Genomic DNA, 22353 nt, shown 5'->3' with positions numbered 1-22353 from the left:
ATCGGAGGGGACTCTGGACCGGAGCCCCCCCCCCCGAGTCTGGGGGGAGAGGACCAGCAATCAAACATTAAGGGTTCAGCCTATTTGTACCCCCAAATGAGGGTTGCACAATGAGGTTATCAGGCTGAAGGTTGAAAGGCTCACAACAACAGACAAGTAATTGCAACAATTCCCCAGTACACAACAAAATGAGATTGTGGCATAATGTGATATAATGGTATAATGCAGTAGAGGGGCCATTTTATGGCCTCCTTAATGGTTGACTAATAGAAAACCTGAACCTCTGCATCTAGAATCATTCTCTCTCTTGGAGATGCCCGTGTCCAGGAGGCCTTCTCGCTGGATAAGTGAGTGCCCCCTGTGGTTTTACTAGAAGATCCACAACTCCTTAAAAGACCTACAAGTAGAAGTTACTTTAAACTGAAAAGAGCTAGCTGCCACCCGGCCCACTCTGAACTGAAAAACTGTGTGCAGTAGCAGAATTGTTAAGTACTCAAACCTTTAGTACCAAAGGGCTGCCTGGTTACCCAGAGAGATCTTCTTCATCTCAGCAGCCTACTTTAGACTAACTTTTTTTGCTTTTGTTACTTGGGGTATGTTAAATGGTCAGGAGTAGGAAACCCTTGAAATCACCCACTCAGAGATCTACCAGTGGTTTCTGATCTTTTTCTAATGCCTGCGCTATTGAAACATCCTTCTCCAATCAGATTCACTCCATATGCATTGGATTACAGCTCCCATAACCCTCAACCAGCATACACTTTGATTTTCCTGGAGGACAGTAAATGGAATAATAGAAATGGTGGCCAGACACCAATGGAAGCAGAATGCACTGCAGTGCAATTTCCTCCAGAAATATCGGGTTGAGGGCAGTCTCATTCCTTCTGTAATCCCAACGCCCTTCCGATTTGTTGGACAACGGCTCCCATCCTTAAAGGGGCTGGTAGGAGTAGTAGATCAATGCATCTGGTGGGCTTCTATGGTTGGAGAAGACAGCTTTACCACTTCAAATGGAGACACATTCATCACACTTGGAAGCTGGTCCAGAAAACAGTAATCTTGGCTCCATTAGTGCTCCAGCAGAGAAAAACAAAAGCAAAGGTTTGCCAGCTAGGAAAATAAACTTGCGCAGGCAAATGAAGGCTGGGGTGGGGTGGGGTGGGGTGGGGAGGACCGATTACAGGTCCATTTGATCACGCCTTCATTCAATCTTGATTTTCTCCTGTTTATTTATTTATTTATTTATTTATTTATTGCCTACTTCGTTGTTCTGTTTTTAATAGCAAACATCATCAAGGATAAGAGGTGTTCAGAAACAGCATGACTGACACATGGAGAACTCCAAAGGATGACATTCAGGCACAGAGATGCCTTGCACAAGACAATTACACTTACCCAGAAAACAAATTCAAACTTGCTACAAACCCATATTATTCCAGTCTGGAATGCCTGGAATAAAGAGTGATTCAGAGAATCTTCCAACTTCCACATGTCCACAAACACGTTAAAACATGTTCCAGGCTGGATTTTTCTATCATAACGTCTGCACCCACTTTATTGGAAGTAAGCCTTTTGATGGTAATCAGGTTTATTCCTGACTGCTCTGTACAGTATTATAGCCTTCTTCCTAGTCAGTTATGACTTTGTGAACAGGAATGATTCACATGGAGAAAATGCAGGCAATATTAGGTATTTTTTCAGTCAGATCATAAGCAGAGTGTTTAGTGTGTTGTCTGAATTACCTACGAATTTAGAATCACAGCCTGATTTATCAATTCCAATAAAATTGACTAACAGTGCTCCACTGGAATTATATTGTGGTGTCAGTTTGTTTTCGATTTTTATTCCCTGCTCCATACAAGGTGTCAGAATGATGCAGACCAGAAGTATTACTATTCTGATATATATTGGGTTCCGCTGCCTACCCTATTGGCTGTCATTCCCCTTCAACAGGGCAATTCCATGGAAAACTACTTAGAAGTCTAGCTGAGCTTTTTTTTTCCACACTAGGAAAATGGATAGATAATTGCATCTTAAATCTAATATTTGGAAGGGGACAAAGATTATCGCTTGATGAAGAATTCTTGGATCCCCAAAAATCTGTCCATTAACATTTAAACCTTCTGATGCACTAATAAAAATAATCTCTTAACATGGACATTGCTTTTATCTCCCTCTTTTCAGAGTGAACATGGTGGCTTTTGCCTTTCCTCAGGTTTACAAACTTCTTGCAGTCCAAATTTTAATTCCTTCTTCTTCCTTATGGCTGGAAGAGGAAAATTCCAGGCTCAGATTAGAAATAATAAGAAATGTGGAGCTGATGAACTGAAGTTCTGTCTTCCCCACCTAACACTTAAGACAACAGAGTTTCATTGAGACTAAGGATAAAGCCTCAACCTGCAGTGAAAAACTTGGAGGAGTTATCTTGACTGAAGTACAGATCTGGTGGAAAGCTCTCCCGCACAAGACCAAAATAAATTAAAAAGACAAATCTGTAAAATATATTGGTTATCAATTCAAGATATTTAAAATATCCCCCTTCCCCCCCCCTCCTGGTTTGGCTTATAAAGTAATGAAATTAGATTGTCCTGAAATCCAACCATCTTTATCTGATGTAGATTGCTTTTGGAGATAAGGGAGAGGGTCCAAGAAAATAAAACAAGGACTATACAGTATTTAATTACTGCAGGTTAGAAAACCCTCTCTCGTCTTTTATTTACACAGTGTTGCAGGGCTTACTGGAGCAACTTCGAAACCTCTTAGGTGGCGATCACAGCCTTACTTCTCTGGGAAGAAGACCCGCTTAACGCGATTGGAGGCAGCGGCTATTAAAAAGCCTCCCCGAAAGACGCTGCCTGACTCCCGAAGAAAGCGCGCTTCGGTGGGAAGCAGCACGCATGACGCCCACCATGCCAGGCCTCCCTATCCGCCGTTCAGCTTTTGGTTGTCGAAGGCCCTTCCAGCGGCGAGGCAGAGGCCGAAATCGCCCAGCGCGGCCTTCGAGGAGCGGCAGGAAGCAGCATTTCTGGCGATTCCACCGCGAGGAGAACCGATGGGGGGGGGGGGCGGCGATCCCACTACGACCCGGTCCTTAGCGTCAGGTTTCAGCTCGGGGCAAACGAGTTTTGGTCCCCAGCACAAAGGCACTTCCTGGGGGGAGAGAGGAGGAGGAGGAGGAGGAGAAGCCTCTCGGGGCTCCTCCACTGGCGGGGCAGCAAAGCCGGTCGCGGCTGATCCTGGTGTTGGGGGGTGGGGGGGTGTCTTTTCTTGGAGGATGTCCGGCAGGCTGCAATCTCCCGCGGATGCCTCCCAATAACTCCGCCCGCAAAAACAGGAGAGAAGGCGCAGCGCAGCTGATCTGGGAGAACCCGGCGGGTGGGCCCGGCCAGGCGACCAGCTTTAGGGTGAGTTCCACGCCGCCGCCAGGCCGCTTACGTGCGTCCATGCGTGCGCGCGCGCGCCTCTGCCCCTTCCCCTCCTCTCCCCTCCCCTCCATGACATCAAAAGCCCGCCGCGGTATAAAGGCCGAGCGGAGGGTAGGAACAGAGGAGGGCCGAAGCAGCGAGCGAGGCAGCGCGGAGCGGGCAGCCGGTCGGGGGCTGGTGTGGATGCGCCCAGGGTCCCGCCCGCCTGCCCGCCCATGGCTTCGTAGCGCCAGGCACTCGCCATGAACGTGGTGGGGAGCTACCAGGGCCACCCTCACCCGCACCATCACCCGCACAGCGCTCTGCTGCACGAGCCGTTTCTCTTTGGGCCACCCCCGCCGCCGCCCCCTGCGCGATGTTTCCCGGCGGCGGCGGCAGCAGCGGCAGCAGCGCCCGAACGGCCCTTTGCGCAGGGCTGGCTGCTGAGCGCGGCGTCGGCCGAGCTGTCTCCGCCGCCTCAGCCCCCGCCGCCGGAGCTGGTGTGCGCTGCGGCCGGGTTGGCCTCCTCGGCTTCGCCCTCTTCGTCGTACGGCAGCAGCCCCTCAGAACTGAGCGGGCGCCTGGTGGGGAGACGGCGGGCCGGGCCCGCGCCAGGAGCCCCGCGCAAGGAGCGGCGTCGCACCGAGAGCCTCAACAGCGCCTTCGCCGAGCTCCGCGAGTGCATCCCCAACGTGCCGGCCGACACGAAGCTCTCCAAGATCAAGACGCTGCGCCTGGCCACCAGCTACATCGCTTACCTCATGGAGGTGCTCGCCAAGGACGGCCCGGCCGCCGAGGGCTTCAAGGCCGAGCTCAAGAAGGCCGAGCCCCGCGATGCTAAGAGGAAGCGCGAGCAGCCGGTAAGAATCTGGGGTGTGTGTGTGCGCGCGCGGTCACGCGGAGCCTTGAAGGGCAGGGCGCTTTCTAGGATCGGCAGGCCCAGGCTGTGGTCGGCACTCTGCATATGCTCAGAGGGGCTCAGGTCCTTAATTGTATGTCAGAACGTGGATACCTTACCTCCAAATTACTACAGCATCAGAGCAGTGCCATGATCTCTGTGGCATCCTCACCGCAGCTCTTGGGGTGTGTCCTTGGGGAGCAGGAACTTGACACCGCACAGAAGCACCTCTGCTTTAGGAGGCCTCCCAAAATTCCAGATCCGATCCCTGGCCTTGCTAGCTAGAAAGCTAGAAAGTTTGCTTACTCTCTGAAGGAAAAAAACTCTCAAGTTTGCCTCAGCAACACTCTGCTCTAGTTTTGTGTGCATGTGCGCAGTGGAATGGGACTAGGCGTACATTGTTTTAAAACTACATTAATACGTTAAAAAAATACTAGGATCCCTTTTGTTGGCATTTCCTGGGTGGCACTTCTGTGATGGAAATGTCAGCATGTGTTTCCTGCTCATCTTCAACTGGTCTGGCACTATCCACACACAGGTTGACTATTTCCGCAAGTCGTGTGGTGGTAGTGGCTGTGTTTGGGTAGTACAGTTAAACCTGGGGGCTTAGATACTGACTTTGTTCACATAAAATGTTAATCCAAATTGTGATTTGTTTGTTTGAGACCCACTGTGTTGTGTGACCCCAGCTCATTGTGATTTTATTTAACAGCTTGAGAATTTTGTAAAGATGCGCAGCACCCCATCATTCTTGCACCATGGTTTGAAAGTAAACACCATGAAATTTTAGTGGCCATCCTAATGATACCAGGGTCAATTTATATGAAACTTGCGGACAGGCAACCATTGAGAACTATATGTTTCCAACAATAAAGAAGGTCAGATCCCTGGAATTCCAGGAGAAGTGGCAGTCTGTGGCTTGATTGAGGAGGTATAGAAACCAGCTAGATAAATAAGCTAGTTATTTAATTAACCCATTCTGTGTGGGTACACATACATCAGATTAACACAAAAGGAGGCTGGATTTGTCCAATAGGCTAAACCATTTTTTTAAAAAGTGATACCAACCTTAACATTTACTAGGTTTAGCAAATGCAGCTGCTAGGTTTATTTGTCCCGGTTTAAGTGAGTTGTATGACCATAGACCATACATGGCATCTACAACCCTATAAAATCAGTAGTAAAGCGCGCGCTTGCGCACACACACACGTTTATCTTTGAAGGTTCTGAACATACAATAGAAAATCCATGAACTGACTTCCACATGAATGTGCTTGGGCAGTCTAATGACCTTGGAATGCTTTTTTTTTAGTTGGAGGCCAATCCTGTGGCCCCTACCTTTCTTTTATGTGGCATGAATCAAAAAAAAGGTCCTTTTTCATTTGAGGATGGTATAGCTCGAAGATGGAGCAGTTCAGTGAGTGAAGTTTGTAAGTGGAAAAGGGGAGCCAAAGAGACAGAATGTTCACATATCAGGTTTAACCTGGTTCTTGAATTAACCAATTCCCTACAATATGTTGGACTATAAAGTAGCTGGTGGGTCTGGGTTCCTACAACATACTATCCCATTAAAAAAACATGTGTGAACGCATTTTCCCACAACATTTAAGAGTCTTTAGGTCTGATTAAGCTTGTTGTGTGAACACAGCCACAGAGGCTCTCCTCCTCTCCAATTTCCTTTGTCTCCAAAGGAACATTTCTGCAACCAGCAATATCTCTCTGGGCAAAGATGCTCTGTTCCAGTCCTGTCAAGTTTTGGTTTTGACACTGAGTCTGAAGACCTTGGTTTCCTTGTACCTCATACAAAGTTTCCCCATCCCTTGACATTTACATCTGGCCAGTAATTTCCATAGGCACTGAAGGCTCAGCAGCATCAGTACCTTCAAGGGCCACGGGGATCACCCTGTGATTCTCCAGACATGTTGGGCTATAGCTCCCACCATTCCCAGGCAGTCAGCGAAAGGTGGCTCAAGAGCATTGGGTCAAATGTGGAGCAGTCATTCTGTGGCATGGAATGTCTTCAGCCAAGATAGAGACTGGAGGTCACGAGTCCTGCAGTCCTGCAGCATAGAGGGAATTCGTAGTGGGTGATGGCACTCAACTACACCTCCTGGAAAGGGATGTTGGTTCCCTTACTTGCCCATGGTTGGATTCACACAGCTGGTTAGGCTAAAATGTAATTGTGGGCCTCATCCTGGCAAATCAGCCAGGGGCCTTTAGTTTATGATTCAGTATGCTGTATAAACCCTGAAAACTAGTTAAACCTATCCAGATGAGTGTGTTGTGTGAACCCTGCTTATAGCCCAAGTACGGCCCCAGTCCAGCACCCTCTTGCCCGGCAGTAAATCTGGGCGCAGTCCAACCTGGAAAGCACTGAGCAGAGGATTACAGGATCCAAACTTCCTTCTCCTGCCGGCTTCAAGCCCCCTGCCTCGCCTCGCCTTACCTTATTAGACTTCGGGTTGCCAGCAACTCCCCCAGCCCGTCTGGGCCAAGTCTTTCAACCTCGCTGCCCTTCGGGAAAGCCGAGGACGCGGCCGGCGAGGTTAAGAACGCGCTCGGAGCGCTCCGGGTCCGCGGCGGTCTGGCTAAAGCGAGGAGCTCGTGCGCAGCCTTGGCTGCAACCGAAAGCGGGGCTTCGGTTCGGGTGAATTCCCCTCCACGAGGAACCGGGCTCTTCCAAGCTGCGCTGGCGGGACCAGGTTCTTTTCTGCCCGAATTGCCCCACTTGGTTCGGGGCGGAAAAGGCGTCGCCTCCCTCCTCACGCTCTACGGGGAAGAGACCGGAGCGGGCAAGCGCGGGCCCAACCTTGGCTTCTCTGCACGGCGCATCTCAGATCCCCGGGCTCAGGCGTCGCAGGCGGGAGCCGGAGTCAGCAGCTCCTAAGCGGTCGCTTTCGTTGCCCAAAGGCACTTTTTCGGTGAGATAACCCCTGCAAGGTGGTTTATAAGCGCATGACCTCCGCCTGCCTGCACGCCCGAAGCCCCGGGCAGCGGAGCAAGGCCTTCTCCCTTCGGGGAAGGAAGACATCACTCCCGTGCGAGATGGTTTCTCCGGATACGAATTCTGTTCAAAATTACAGCCCCCCCTCCCAAACCTGAGGAACTGGGGAGGGGACGATGGTGCTGGTGTTTTATAGAGTTGGAGAAACGGGACAGAAATGGAGGGGAATATTGAAGAAGAGAACGGGGTAGGCTGCTGCGATGCAGAAACAGCCAGCGTCCAAATGCACCTGGGCCGGAAATAATGGAAATTATGTGCAGCTTTGCGGTTACTCCGAAAGTTTCCAGCGCACCGCAGCCCTTGTTCTCCAGTAAGGCACTACACCAGTTGGAAGGCGAGACGCCGCTGCTGTATCTCTTGCTCGCTTGTGCGGAACAAGTCGGGCTGAACTCAGCCTGAGTACCCTCCGAGTAACTCGGGTAAAGAAGACTGAGCTGCTCCGAAGCTCTGGCTCCTTTTGACAGGCGGCGAAAAGCTTTTCTCTTTCCCCGTGCTCTTTGCAAAGAATGGATCTCAGTAAAAGCCGGGGGGGGGGGGCTGGCTGCATTCCGCCCTTCGGAGAGGGAAAGCTGTCAGATCTAACGGGGGGGGGGCATTACAATGTACTGCAACCCTTGAAGTTCTTTTGGCCAAACCTAGTCTTAATCATAGTTTATCCTTTTTTGTACTTCTTAAGTCATTACGTCTGTTTCGCCTTTTTTGCGTGGTTTCTGCCGTGGGGCCGACACTCCCCACTGTAGGAAGCACCACCAAGCCTTGTTGTAGTGCTTTAAAGGAGATTAAAGGCTCCAAAATAGATTCAAAACCGGTCCCTGCATGGTTTTTTTTTTTTCGTTTTCGTTTTAAATTCTGCCCGGCCGTACGTTTTTCTGGAAAACCTCTCTTTCTCCCCCCTCACCCCGTCTCTTTCTCTCTCTCACACACACCAGATTGCCATTTGCGACCGACACCTATATACTCACAAGAGCGGACTCTTTCCAAACAAAACAATAGATGAAGCTCTCTGCGGGTTTGATTTCATTTCTTTCTTCCTCCCCCTGGAATCTCACTCCGTTAAACAAAACAGACCCTGGTCCCATGCTTTGCTAAGTTGTGTTCTGCCCAATGTCTACGGCTGTCTACGGCTCTGCTGGAATGGTGAAAATGCAGCTATTGACCCCGGAGCCGGAAGGCAATGATCCAGCCTTTTCGTTTTACTGTAGCCCGGCTGACTGAGGAGGATGAGATTTGTAGTACAACGCATCTGGAAGGCGCCGGGCTGGGGAGGGCTCCCGGCGAGAAGTGTTTTGCAAACGGCTAGCCCTCCTCTTTGCCTTGTTCGAAGCCTGAGGATGCGTTTTGCAAGGCTGCGTGGTCTGATGTTGAGATTGTATCAAACTTGATATAATTATGTAGGGATCAGTTCTAATCGTCCTTTCATGGTGTCTGTATATGCGTACATTATTTATATACACTGTAACACTATAGTGTTTTATATACACATATGCTGAAGAGACTGTCAGTTGTCCATTTCGAGATCTGGATCCCCAATTTATGCATGCAAATAGGTGAGAAAGCATTTTCCCCTCCCCCTTTTAAAAGAACTATATTCAGGTTTCAGATCACCTCTCAAATTACCTTTGGAAAAGGAAGGGGAGGAAGAGAGGGCTGAAAAGGCACATTTCAAAATCGAGCAAATGATTTGTTTAAAAATAAGCTTTTTTTTTTCTTTTAAAAATTAAACATGTTCAACATTCTGAGTTTATATTTTCCAAGAGCCTGTATAAACCGTTTCTTATTTATTCAGTGCTTTTGCCCAAAGTTTTACTGAAACCGCCTTGGCAATTAAAGGCTCATAACGAACATAATTTAGTAGGGCCGGTTGCGTTTACCAAACACGGCCTTCGATATTTATAAAAGGGCAGTTAATACAGGCAAGGAATTTATTGCCTTCTGCCTCATAATCTAATATTCCTAAAGAGCGGGACAACTTGTTCTTATTTACAGACTCCCGAGAGAAATTTACAAACAGTGGCATCAGGTAACCAAGCAATTCACCAGTCAGGCGCTGCCTCCCGTCTTCGTGGGCTGCTGGGGTACGATCAGGCAAGGCAGGGGGTTCCTTTGTTTGTTGCGATTAAGCACGATCCGCCTCTGCGCGGAGTTAAGCCGGTGCTTAAATGCCTCCCATTGATGCTTTTCGTTCGGGCTGGATCGCGAATGAGTCTTATGGGCGCGTCGCCTTTTCTCGTATTCCACTCCTCCCCACCTTCTGATAATTATGGCGAAGTTTTCTTTTTAAATAACTGTTTTCTGCCTCTCCCTCCCCTTTCTGTCCTCCCTCCACTTTTTTTTTTTTCTGCAGCAGCCCGTGGGATATTCTCACGCTTTAGGTCACGGCGAAAAAAGGCTTAAGGGCAGGACTGGGTGGCCTCAGCAGGTCTGGGCGCTGGAACTGAATCAATGACCCCCGGAGTTTCCCGACGCGACGAAGAAGAATCTCCAACTGTGGCGGCGGACCGGACGGGGCGGCACGGCGGGCTCTTCTCCGCAGCGCGCCTTCCCCCTCTTCCCTGCCGTGCCAAAGAGCAGCCGCGCAGCTCTTCCCCTCGCCTGCCTTCCCTTTCGAAGCGTCGGAGGGCCCGTGCAATGTGGGAGCCGCGGTGGAGGATACTACACGCCAAGAAAAAGAGGAGGGGAGGCCGAAAAGTAGCCGGCCGCCCCTTGGCTGGACTTGGATCCGAAGCCATTCACACGCACGTGCTTCATGCCCCGGACAGCTGTCTACCTCCTGAGCGAGGCCAAAAGGGAGGCGCCTCCTCGGGAAGCGTCCTCCGCGCCCTGTTTTAAATTTGGCGGAACCAGGGTGTGGCGTCCTCCGCGTAACTTTTGAGGATTGCGAACCGTCTGAATAGCGATTCGAGATGCCCAAAGCGCCAGAGAGGATCTCCCCCCCCCCAAAAAAACCCACGACCCTAAGAGGATGGAAGCGAGGATCGAGGCGGGGTGTTGACTTTCCAACGACCTGCTTGGATTTCTTGGACGCCGCTGGGTCCCGCACCCGGGAAAGGAGAGGACTCTAGTGGGCAACGGAGAAGTCGCCCGCCCCGGGTACTCCGCCCCGGGGAAGCTTTCCTCGGAAGAAGGGAGCCGCGAGGCCCGAGGTAGAAAAGGGGGGAACGCGGGACCGCCCTTCCTCAGTCGGCAACACGGCGCTTCGTCCGTCCCTGGATTTCGCCAGCAGCAGCGCAGAAGGCCCCTGGGATCCAGGCAGCTTCCCCGCTTCGGCACCGCGGTAACCTCCTCCTCTCCCATCATCCCCAACTACCATCGGCCGTGCCGCCCGCGCATGGTGAGGGTTTATCCTTTTCGCTTCGGCCGGCCCAGGTTGGGGGAGACTCTGGCTACCCGCGTCCGTTCCCTGCCTCAGTGCAGCGCCTCTCTGCGACCCTCCCTGCCGAAGTGGCGTGGAAGCGAATCCGGCCGGAGCAGGTTCCTGCCGCGCTCTCGGTTCCGAAGCGGATTCAGCTGAAACTGAGTTTCGATCTGGGCGCCGTGGCGGGGACGACGATGCCTTCCAGAAGTCGCGGCGGCTGGTCGCTCGGGAGGGTTCCGTCCCTTTTCCCGCGCTCCGGCGCTTTCCTGAAGAAGGCGGGAGATACGCTGGGCCCGGTCCGCAACAGTTAAGCACTTTCTAACCGCCCATCGATTTCAGCGGGAGAGAAGCACATTATTATAATCCTCCCGTTGAAATCCATGGGACGTAAACACGCTTCCCTTTGGCTGGACTGTGCTTAGTGCTATTAAAACATGTAAATAAACAATACATTGAGGTCCTCCTCTCTCCCTTCCCGTTTCTCTCCCCTCCTGCCTTCCACTCCCATCCCCGTTGTTTTTATGTTGGATGTATTTAAACTACCTACGTGGGTGAATTTGATATATTGTCTGTACCGGGTTTTCTACCTCAAATCTGTATGACCACTTCCTAAGAGACAGGTTTGCCAAGTCAAGTATTTATGCCGATTTTAAAATATTATTATTAATAATAATAATAAAGAAAAGCTTTATGGAAAAACAACCACACACACACCCTCTCTCCGATTCAGATGAGCCCTTCTCTCCTCTCATGACATGGGAATGGAGTGCAGAGAGGTGAACCTCCTGGTAGGCCTGACCATAGTTTGCTGGGGTGTTTCTCAGAGAATGGGGAAATCCCAAATGTACAAGAAACCTTGGCTAGATTCAAGCGGCAGGAAAGGAAGCCATAAAGATGCCATCCTGCCAAACCCAAACTGATTTCAAGACTTGGGTTTTCAAGATTTGTGCAGGGTGTCCACCCAGCTCCTTCTCTTCTTCCTCAGTGACTGATGCGACCATTTTTATGCTGCTATAAACCATCCAGCAACATGAGGCTTAGGTATTTCAAAGAGTATCAGTTGAAATAAATACAATGTCAATTATATTTATAGAAATATATACAGAACACAGATTTATTTGAAAGAAGCATAATATTGAAAATGCTTCATATTTATTGATCTTGCTAAATGCCAGCTTGGTATCTTAAGCACATGGAACAGTCCTATGGAAAAAAATATTTACAGTTGCTTGATAATTTGCAGACCCAGCAGTATTTTTTAAAAGCATTAGGCAGCACCCCCCTTCCCCCCAGACAGACATCAGACAGAACCTGATTCACAACCTTCTTAAACATTAGCACATAAAGAGGTTTTTGACTTGTTCCCTTGCAGTTTTAACACAACCAACATTTAGCTAAACATGGGCTATGATTCTGTCTAAGATATTTGGCATAGATTGAAGCAGTGTATCTCAATGAAATCAATGATTCAAAGTGATTTCAGTGGGAGAGATGTTTAGGATTTCCAGGGGAATCAATAGGTCAATACAGAGTTTGTCATGTTAGATTACCCTTAAAATAGCAACTGGCAACTAGAGTCCCATTGACTTTCTTGGACTGTTAAGAATGACAGGTGCTACCAGACTCCGGACTTGTTGCCACTATAGACTGACATGGGTCTCCCACAATGAATGCAATCCAGTGTTTTTAGAAAAAGCAAAATGAATTCATGCAACACGAACAGTTTTATGTAGCTCTTTCCATAGCCTCAGTAGTTTTCTTCCCCCACCTCCACCCCATGGCACAAATGATGGAAGTTAGAAGATACATTGTTGATTATAATATAAAACTTTATAGGAAACTATTGCCAGGGCAACTGTTTAGCAACTTAAACTTCTTTTTATTCCTGCAGCATCATGATGCTCTGTTACAGGAATAGTTTCTTAAACGGCTTGTAGTTGCCTCATCCTAAACAATCCTTTCCTAGCTTGGTGGCCAGCAGATGTGTTGGGCTACTATTCCCATCATCTCCAATCAGCATCTGCTTTCCTGGACCCTGCTCAGCCTCTCAGGAAATCCATTGCAGCTCCTTGGTTGCCTGGCAATGTTTCTTCTGGGACCAACACATTAACATTACAGGCACTTAGAAATGCATCATCACATTCACTGCAAACTTTCAGGGGACTAGACCTCATAAAACAGCAGTCACCTCTAACTTTAAATGCAGGCATTTGAGGCCACTCAAATGCCGATTACACATGCATATCTGTTATGTGCTATCTCTATCATCTCTATCATCTGTCTATTTGTCTGTCTATATCTATCCATCTATCAACTGATCGATCGATCTATCCATCTATCTAATCTATCATCTATCTAATACAGTTTTTCCTAGCCAGGAACTCCCCAGATTTAGAGTTAAAGGAAATTATTCCTATTGATTTCCAAAGGAATGTCAAGGGAGTCTAGGTGGCTGCCTTTTCTCTGAATTGCACTGGACTCTGCCTAACTCCACCTACGCAATGCATGCATCCATCCAGGTTAAGGGAAGATAAAATAGCCAGGTCAAGTGAGAAACCTCTTTGGCGTGACTATTGCACTGGGACTGCTGAGAATCTGAGACAGACAGGCTGTCCACGTTATACCTTTGTCACCAGGCCTTATGGAAAGTGAGCTAGCAGTGAGAGCATTGTCCTTGGAGTAAGGATAATGAAGATTTCCACTGGACTTCTAGCACTCAGCAATTTGTTGTTGTTGTTGTGCATTAGCTCAGTACTCTTTCTTTCCTAAATACCAGGTCTATCACTTTCCTGGAAAGCATACAACCACTTTAGAATGCATTACTTGGTCCGATCCAAGTAATCTTTGTAAAATATAACCTTGATGCAAACATTAAGATGGCTAAGTCTGATTATAACAGTCATTTTCTATGTCTCATAGCTTAGAAGGAAAATGGAAAATTAGGAGATGTGTATCAAATGTCTGTGTACCATATAAAAACCACATAGGTCTGGATCTGGGTCACCTCACAATTCAATAGACAGAGACATACAGTAGCTCCACAGACCTTCAGGAGAAGAACAAAAAGAAAATAAGAAAATCCAGCCTAGTAGTTTGGCCAAGAAAAACAGACTCTCTTTGATTGGCTTCCATGATACAGTAAGTAGGTTTCAAGATTTCTTTGCTATTTATCTTCCTCCTCAAATGTTGGTTTTGTAGTAAGAATAGTCTTTTTCAGTCTGAACAGTCTCTAACTATGGTTGTATTGGTTGGGAAATTCTGGGTAGTTTATGTTCACATACCCAATACTCAGGTGGGAGAAGACTGATTTCAAGAACGCTTCTTTCAAGGCAGACATTTCCAATCATCCATTGGAAGAAGACATGAAGCATGTACAGGTGGACAGATATCTGCACATATCATTAAGTGCCTAAATGTGATGATGTTCTTTCTGTGTACTGATTTTTTTTCCAGCTGCATCATTTGGAATCATATCTGGAGACCAGGATATTTGTTTAATCTACTCATTTTCCAGTGGCACGAATAGAGATCGTGCTCAGAAGTAAAAGGATATGAAAGTGGTACAAATGCATAAATAAGCACACATCAACTGTTTTCTGTTAGTGTGTTAATCACATTAATGTGAAGATGCTACTACTGAAGCTTCATGATAGGGATTGGTGGGAAGACATCCTCCCAAAGGTGAATTCTTAAGGGAGTCCATGAGGATATTAAGATACAGGAGATCCGTTGGGATGTTATGCATGGGCTGAACATTCAAGTCACAAGCCCAATTGTTCCTGTGTGTACTTGATTCAGTGCTCCATTATTTTATTCCTTCCCAGCAACCTTAGAGGGAGGGTGACAATGGTTTTAGGCATCTTAGAAGCCAGGCCATTAGGCAAAGAACAACTAACAACTGAAAGAGACAGAAACAAAAGAGCTGCAAAGTTAATGCAGGCAAAAAACCCATTTACTTGCACAGCGAATATCACCACTTGGTGCTGATACTGATAGCTCAAAGTCTTCAGCACATACAGGTCTGTGAAGTACTCTCTTTCTCCCCTTCCTCCAAAGAAGAGGTGATCTATTTTGACTTTTCCAGCTGTTTGTGATAGTGAGTACTGGCATGGCCTAGTGGCTGAGCCATGAATAAAGAAACTCATAGTTCAGACGATGTCAGTAGCTTCACCTTAAGCAAGCCTGTCTCTTTTAGTCTCAGTTCCCCTACTTCCTTCTGTAATATGGGAAATATACAAATTACAGATTACATTGAGACAATACATGCAAGCTACGTCTTGAAGTGCTACAGACGTGTTCTAGGAGAGCACCTTCTACACAAGTTGGTTGAACAACTCCTAGGACTCCCAGCCAATGTGCCTAGCTGGAAAAGTTCTAGTTCTAGTTAATATTCTGCACCCTCTGCCCCAGCCTGAAAGACCTGGGGGAGCAGATTTGGGGTGCATTTCCAGAGAGGAAAAGTGCAAGAGAAAATCCCATTGCATTTGTGGTAAAAGTACATGAACCAGATCATAATGGTTTTCTGATCTTAATGGCCATGCAGCAATGGCATCAGGGCAAAAGAGATAACAGCCAAGTATTTGTGAATGTTTTCTCCTTCTCTTGAGCTTAGCCTGTTAAAATGCACGTCAGGGAAGGGCATCCACGCAGCTAACTGGAAGCTGAATCAAGTAACCCAGAAAGAGTGCTGGATCAGAAATATCCCCAAAGTCTGTATTTTATACAGTGTTTTATACAACAGTGAATGCTGTATTTAAAGACCTACCCGTACTATTTAAGATCTTTAAATGTTTTGCTGGACAGGAAAGAAAAATTACCTTTCCCTCTCCCTCATGCAAGAAAAGGGCAGAGGGGTATGAGATGTGCCTCTTTGATCCTGGAGGCTAACCCTTGCCTTATATCATGTCAACACTTATCCCTGCACAGTTTAAACTCTTGTCAAGGCATTTTTCAAAATATTAGTAACCTTCTCCACCCATGTTGCTTAATTCTCCATTGAGAAACTGGAGTGGGGAGGAGTTCAGCCTCCCCCTGTGCCCTCTTGCTTCAGGTAGATTTGAGCTCTGAAATAAGCTCTGGTTTAGAGATTATTTGTATGTTTAGAATTAAAGAGACAGGTTTAAAAATGGCAGAAGGGAAGGCCATTGTTAACACCAGTGAGATTAAATTTCATACCCTCAGCTCCTCCTTTATAACTTTCACCTAGCGCTATAGCACATTACTGCGCAAGAATAACCGCTTTAATCAAACAACTGGAGGATTATTTATTTGTTAAAGCTGTATGCTGCTGAATCTATCAGACTCATGGCAGCTCACACCGCATACCATGTAATGTACAATATAACATATAGTAAAGCGTCCTCAGTGAAATGAAATAACTTTTAACCCCAATAATATAATATAATACAATCATATAACAAAAACAGTAATCACAGCATGAAGCAATGAACAATTAAAAAATCCAGTTCTGGATGGCACACACTCACTCCCTAAAGGCCTCTGGGAGTGTTCAGTGCTCAGGGCCTAGCCTGATTTCTAGATTCTCAGGCCATGGGCATTATCACTGAAAACAGTGTTTTCTGGCTATAGCCCCCGTCATGCCATGAAAGTGGTTGCCACATTCTCCCAGAAATATTTTGGAAGGAATAGCCCCCTACTCTTCAGGGATATAAAACAGGTCTCCATATGAGACATGGAGAACCAGAAGTTTATTTTGTGGAGCAGGGCCATATTTATAGTACTGTTTGAGTATTTATGCATACAAGGAACTGAGACTAATAATAATTTTGGAATCACGTTATAGTGCAACACATTCTAAATTCCTGTATCTTCTTAAGCTGAATGCCTCATCCTTCTCATTTATTCTGCACTATATAAGAACAATGAGAGCTTGAATAATGTGATAACTGCTGGACTAGGTATTTGTCCTTTGACATACAATAAACAAATAAACCTGGGCTAATCTCTAGTACCTCTTCTCTCCACAACTCAACATGGCTGCTGCTGTCCTGTTGCCACAGATATTATTCTAACAATTCTTTAAGTTTATGCTAGTACCTCTATTCCTAAAATTGACTGTACTGAAAACCATTCATTTGGTTTGTTCACTTTTTGTGGATGACTGGTTCACATACTCTCATCATCTCCTCCCCAACCTAGCCTCTCTCTCTCTCCTGTTAGTAAAGGCCAGCGTACTATTTCCCCACTTCTAAGCATGAACGTTTAGCCTGCTCTTACATAATATATTCTTGTTAGACTAATCTGATGCTATATTGGAACATGAGAGCTGGTTTGGTGTAGCGGTTAAGGCAGTAGGCTAGAAAGTGGGAGACAGGGAGTTCTAGTCCCACTTTAGGCACGAAGCCAGCTGGGTGACCTTGTGCCAGTTACTCCCTCTCAGCCCTAGGAAGGAGGCAATGGCAAACCACTTCTGAAATCTTGCCAAGAAAACTGCAGGGACTGGTCCAAGCAGTCACCAGGAAAAAAGACTGACCCAAAGGCACACACACACAAAATTGTCAGAACATACAAATTGCCACACTGTATTTGTGATACTCTCCACTGTACTCATAGGACTTTACATGTATGATCAACAACGATGCTCTTACAATCTTGTTTTGAGGCAGGGGAAGGTTACCCTCCACATATTACATATAGGGGGCTGAAATAATGCAACTTGCTTAAGGTCAGGGAGAGGAATTAATTGGGTTTAACAATCCCTAATTCATTATCTATACAATGAAGGAACACATCCTTGTCCCTTAACACTACTATACTACAATGGACTGTCAATTTTCCCCCTGCAACCCTGAAGGCTAGAAACATAATTATTATTCCTTTAAACTGTAGTTGAGAATCTCCCATCTAAGGTTTCCACTGCATGGCTAATCACTCATCCTTCTGCCCTGACAGTGTGCCTAAGCAGTGAAGAGGTAAGCAACTAGCCCTGCAGGGAGCTCAGTGACTCATCTCTGCACTTATGTGTTTGGCCTTTTGGCAAATTATCTTGTCTGCCACCCCCCCCACCCCCTTTACACTCCAGCACACAGTTTCTTTCAAAAACCACAGGGCCTTCTTGTTGTTTTTCTTGGTATTTATGAGACTATTTATCTGATTTCAAGGGAGCCAATTCTTATCTTCAAGGCAGCAACCAAAGGGTTAAACATGACCGCCCTGTAGACAGCATGGAGCCAAATAAAATACCAATCTGACAAAGTGGGGGAAAATAGAAAGAAAAACAGGGGTGGAAAGGCAGATGGAAATAAAGCCGAAATTAAAAGGGGAACATTGTGGCCTCTGAGAAGTCCGAGGTCTCTGTGAAGCGGTTTTGACTTCTTTTGGCTTTCTGCTCCTGACTTGCCTTGAAGGGACAGGACAGCAATTGTCTCATGCAGACGAGAGGCAGAGAAATGGAAGCCAGTGCTAGACACTTCAACCCCAGGTCTTCTATGAGAGCTTTTGGCAGGGAAGACCTGTAGGGTAGACCTTTTACTTCCCATCGCAGTTGTTCATATCTGAGGGACTGCTAGTTCCATCAAAACAGTGACAGCTCCATCTAAACCATTCCCTATGTTTGCTTAGAGACAGTGGAGTGCTTTGAAGAAACTTTTTGTGGCCAGCAGCTGCACTTTTGGGGTGTCTGATAAGGTCCATTATGAGTTGGGAAATAACACAAAATGAACATATGGGCAGAAGGAGAAGTTTCTCAGGTTTGGGGATAGGTGGGGACCACTTCCTCCTCTTCCTTCAATTCCTTCTCCTATGTTAGGCATATTTCAGTCAGGTTTTATATTTCCTGCCTCAGCAGGCAAGAAATTTCTCCACTCATTTTTTATAATCAAAGTCAGAGGGACTTTGGGAACTGGAAAATTAAAAAAAAAAAAAAAGATTGGAAGCCATGTACAGTGGGGCAAAAAAGTATTTAGTCAGCCACCAATTGTGCAAGTTCTCCCACTTAAAAAGATGAGAGAGGCCTGTAATTTTCATCATAGGTATACCTCAACTATGAGAGACAAAATGGGGAAAAAAATCCAAAAAATCACATTGTCTGATTTTTAAAGGATTTATTTGCAAATCATGGTGGAAAATAAGTATTTGGTCAATATCAAAAGTTCATCTCAATACTTTGTTATATATCCTTTGTTGGCAATGACAGAGGTCAAACGTTTTCTGTAAGTCTTCACAAGGTTTTCACACACTGTTGCTGGTATTTTGGCCCATTCCTCCATGCAGATCTCCTTTAGAGCAGTGATGTTTTGGGGCTGTCGCTGGGCAATACGGATTTTCAACTCCCTCCAAAGGTTTTCCATGGGGTTGAGATCTGAAGACTGGCTAGGCCACTCCAGGACCTTGAAATGCTTCTTATGAAGCCACTCCTTCGTTGCCCGGGCGGTGTGTTTGGGATCACTGTCATGCTGAAAGCCGATGAAACATGCCCTTGCTGATGGAAGGAGGTGTTCACTCAAAATCTCACGATACATGGCCCCATTCATTCTTTCCTTTACACGGATCAGTCGTCCTGGTCCCTTTGCAGAAAAACAGCCTCAAAGCATGATGTTTCCACCCCCATGCTTCACAGTAGGTATGGTGTTCTTTGGATGCAACTCAGCATTCTCTCTCCTCCAAACACGACGAGTTGAGTTTAGACCAAAACATTCTACTTTGGTTTCATCTGACCATATGACATTCTCCCAACCCTCTTCTGGATCATCCAAATGCTCTCTAGCAAACTTCAGACAGGCCCGGACATGTACTGGCTTAAGCAGGGGGACACGTCTGGCACTGCAGGATTTGAGTCTCTGGCGGCGTAGTGTGTTACTGATGGTAGCCTTTGTTACTTTGGTCCCAGCTCTCTGCAGGTCATTCACTAGGTCCCCCCGTGTGGTTCTGGGATTTTTGCTCACCGTTCTTGTGATCATTTTGACCCCACGGGGTGAGATCTTGCGTGGAGCCCCAGATCGAGGGAGATTATCAGTGGTCTTGTATGTCTTCCATTTTCTAATTATTGCTCCCACAGTTGATTTCTTCACACCAAGCTGCTTGCCTATTGCAGATTCAGTCTTCCCAGCCTGGTGCAGGTCTACAATTTTGTTTCTGGTGTCCTTCAACAGCTTTTTGGTCTTGGCCATAGTGGAGTTTGGAGTGTGACTGTTTGAGGTTGTTTTATACTTTTATACTGATAACAAGGTCAAACAGGTGCCACTACTACAGGTAACAAGTGGAGGACAGAGGAGCCTCTTAAAGAAGTAGTTACAGGTCTGTGAGAGCCAGACATCTTGCTTGTTTGTAGGTGACCAAATACTTATTTTCCACCATGATTTGCAAATAAATTCTTTAAAAATCAGACAATGTGATTTTCTGGATTTTTTTTCTCATTTTGTCTCTCATAGTTGAGGTATACCTATGATGAAAATTACAGGCCTCTCTCATCTTTTTAAGTGGGAGAACTTGCACAATTGGTGGCTGACTAAATACTTTTTTGCCCCACTGTATGTCCTTGAGTATTTCATTGCCTAGGATCATTTACATAGAATATACTTATTCATTGCTACTTGCCTTGCTAACTGGCTGGCTGGAGAATTCTGGGAGTTGAAGTCCTCAAATCTTAAAGTTCATAGAATCATAGGGTTGAAGAAGGTCTTGAAGGTTTTCTAGTCCAACCCCTCAAGTTGCTGAGGTTGAGAAAAGCTGCTTGATACCCTCTCCAGAATCCAGCTGCTTAGAGAGCCACAGTGAAAGAGGACTATCCATGCTTGTCAGCTTTGAGGATGCATCTTGTCTGCCACTTGGGTGACACCAAATGCTGGGTACTTTGGCCTGATTCTGTAGGTCTCTTATGTTTGCATGAAGCAATATGAACAATAATTTATTAGGATGGAAATGAAATAACAATGGTAGCCCACCCAAGGTATGCATAAGAATATTTTTTCATACCGCAAAAACATTAAAAAATCAAACGGGGAAATCATCTCTTTATCATACACACCAGAAAATGTAGGGTGGATGGAAAGGAATTTGAGTTCATTCAATTTAAATCAGTTTACTTATTCACATTAGTTATGCTTTTTGTTGTTAATTTATTTCTGAGGGATTTTTTTTCCAGAATGACAGTGAATATGCAAGTTTTTAGGAAATCCAGCTGTGGGTTTATAGACATTTTTTTAAAAAAGTAATCGAACTATAGCATTACATGCTACTTATAGTGCAGGGTTTTCCAAAGTGGTCAATACTGACCCCCAAGGGTTGATGGGACTATCCAAGTTGTCAATGTTATTATTATTCATAGTACTTTTAGTTAAAGTAGTATTTATTAAATTTATTTTCATATAATAAATGTTTGGGGTCAATGAACAATCTGAAACTTCATGAAGGGGCTGATGAGCTGAAGAGTTTAGGGACCATAAGGCAGCTGTTCCTTGGGCACTACTTATTTTTCAACACTGTGCATCACTTGCCCTTTCCAGGAGTATCCATCATTGTCCCTGTTTATTCATTCCCGCAGGTCTGTGATGTAATTTAGATTGGCCCCAACCCTGCCAGCCTTTAGGAAGGCCCTGAAAACATGGCTTTGCCACCATGCTTAGGGGTCTACCAATGGTGAACTTTCACAATGGCTTTGTTGAGCTTGACACAAGGGTGGATTTTGCCACTGACGATTGTTATTTTTGTTTTAAAGTGGTAATTGATGGTTTTATATGTTTGTATATTGGTCTTTAACTTGTTTTATTAGATTGTTGTTTTTAACTGTTGTGAGCCACCCAGATCCACTTAGGTAAGATGGGCAGCCAATCAAACCAAACCAAACCAAACCAAACCAAACCAAACCAAACCAAACCAAACCAAACCAAACCATAATAAATTGGCTGAACAAAGTTTTGACCTTGGGTCTTCCTGGCCCTACTTCAACCACCAAACCACAGAAACACACCTGATTCAAATATATTAACTGATGCTTCCTGAACTTGCTTCTTTTCCTGTGGACCTTTCATGACTAGGCTAGGAATATCAACAGTAGTGAAAGGTCTGCAAGAAAACTACCATGCTCAGAAAGCCCCAAGAACCCAACAAATCAACCTGGAGTTACTTATATTCTCCATTATGCTTACTTTCCGAATGTGGCTTGCTAAAAGTTACTGATGCTATTTTTGATCAATAGAACAGTAGGGAGGAGATCTACCAAAAATTACTGAAGCTGATTTTGAAAAATAATCAGAATGGTCACCCATGAAGTATAAAGTCAAGATCAGATCCTACTAGTGAAATAGACACATCCATGTTTCCTTGACAGTAATCAGTTGTGGTCTGCCACTGCTTTCTTCTGGAGCATTTTTTTGACTTCTCAGTCAAGCTTACAGCCCTGGGATTTCCTGCTAGTTTGCCATCCAAGTACTGACCAGTTGTGTCCCTTTCAAATAAATTTCCCTGTCAAATGATTTGATGTACCTTTAAAAAAACAGATCGATTTGTTTCCCTTTCCCCTCCCTCCTTTCAAACACATTGATTTCCATCTATCTCCCTTTTAAAATAAAATTATGTCCCTCTTTAAAATAATATCATTTCCTCTCCCTCCATTTTAAAATTACAGTCAGGTATTAAAACAGCAGAACAGAGGAGATAGGGCCTTTATATAGAGGGGACCATGCTTTTTAGGGTGCAGAAGTAAAGATTAGTAGCATTTTGGTAAAATCAGCAC

The 22353-nt window shown here is 45.9% G+C and overlaps 1 protein-coding gene across 2 annotated transcripts; it reads left to right on the top strand.

Annotated features, from left to right (window-relative positions):
- The first annotated feature begins 3146 nt into the window (after positions 1-3146).
- Positions 3147-11804, top strand: HAND1 (heart and neural crest derivatives expressed 1). 2 transcript variants are annotated; one of them, XM_088133879.1, is made up of 2 exons: positions 3147-4264; positions 9654-11804. In XM_088133879.1, exons 1-2 carry the CDS (start codon positions 3668-3670, stop codon positions 9750-9752), a joined length of 696 nt encoding a protein of 231 aa, XP_087990005.1. In that variant the 5' UTR covers positions 3147-3667; the 3' UTR covers positions 9753-11804. The 2 variants fall into 2 exon arrangements, with proteins under 2 accessions (XP_087990005.1, XP_015747100.3); XM_015891614.3 differs by having other exon boundaries at positions 9651-11799.
- Positions 11805-22353: the final 10549 nt, after the last annotated feature.

Source organism: Python bivittatus, unplaced genomic scaffold, assembly GCF_059951505.1.
Source record: "Python bivittatus isolate LINGU-HERP-01145 unplaced genomic scaffold, Pbiv_v1 ctg000080_np1212, whole genome shotgun sequence".
Taxonomy (NCBI): Eukaryota; Metazoa; Chordata; class Lepidosauria; order Squamata; family Pythonidae; genus Python; species Python bivittatus.
Note: the sequence above shows the minus strand (reverse complement) of the source record. Positions and strands in the feature narration are given on the sequence as shown.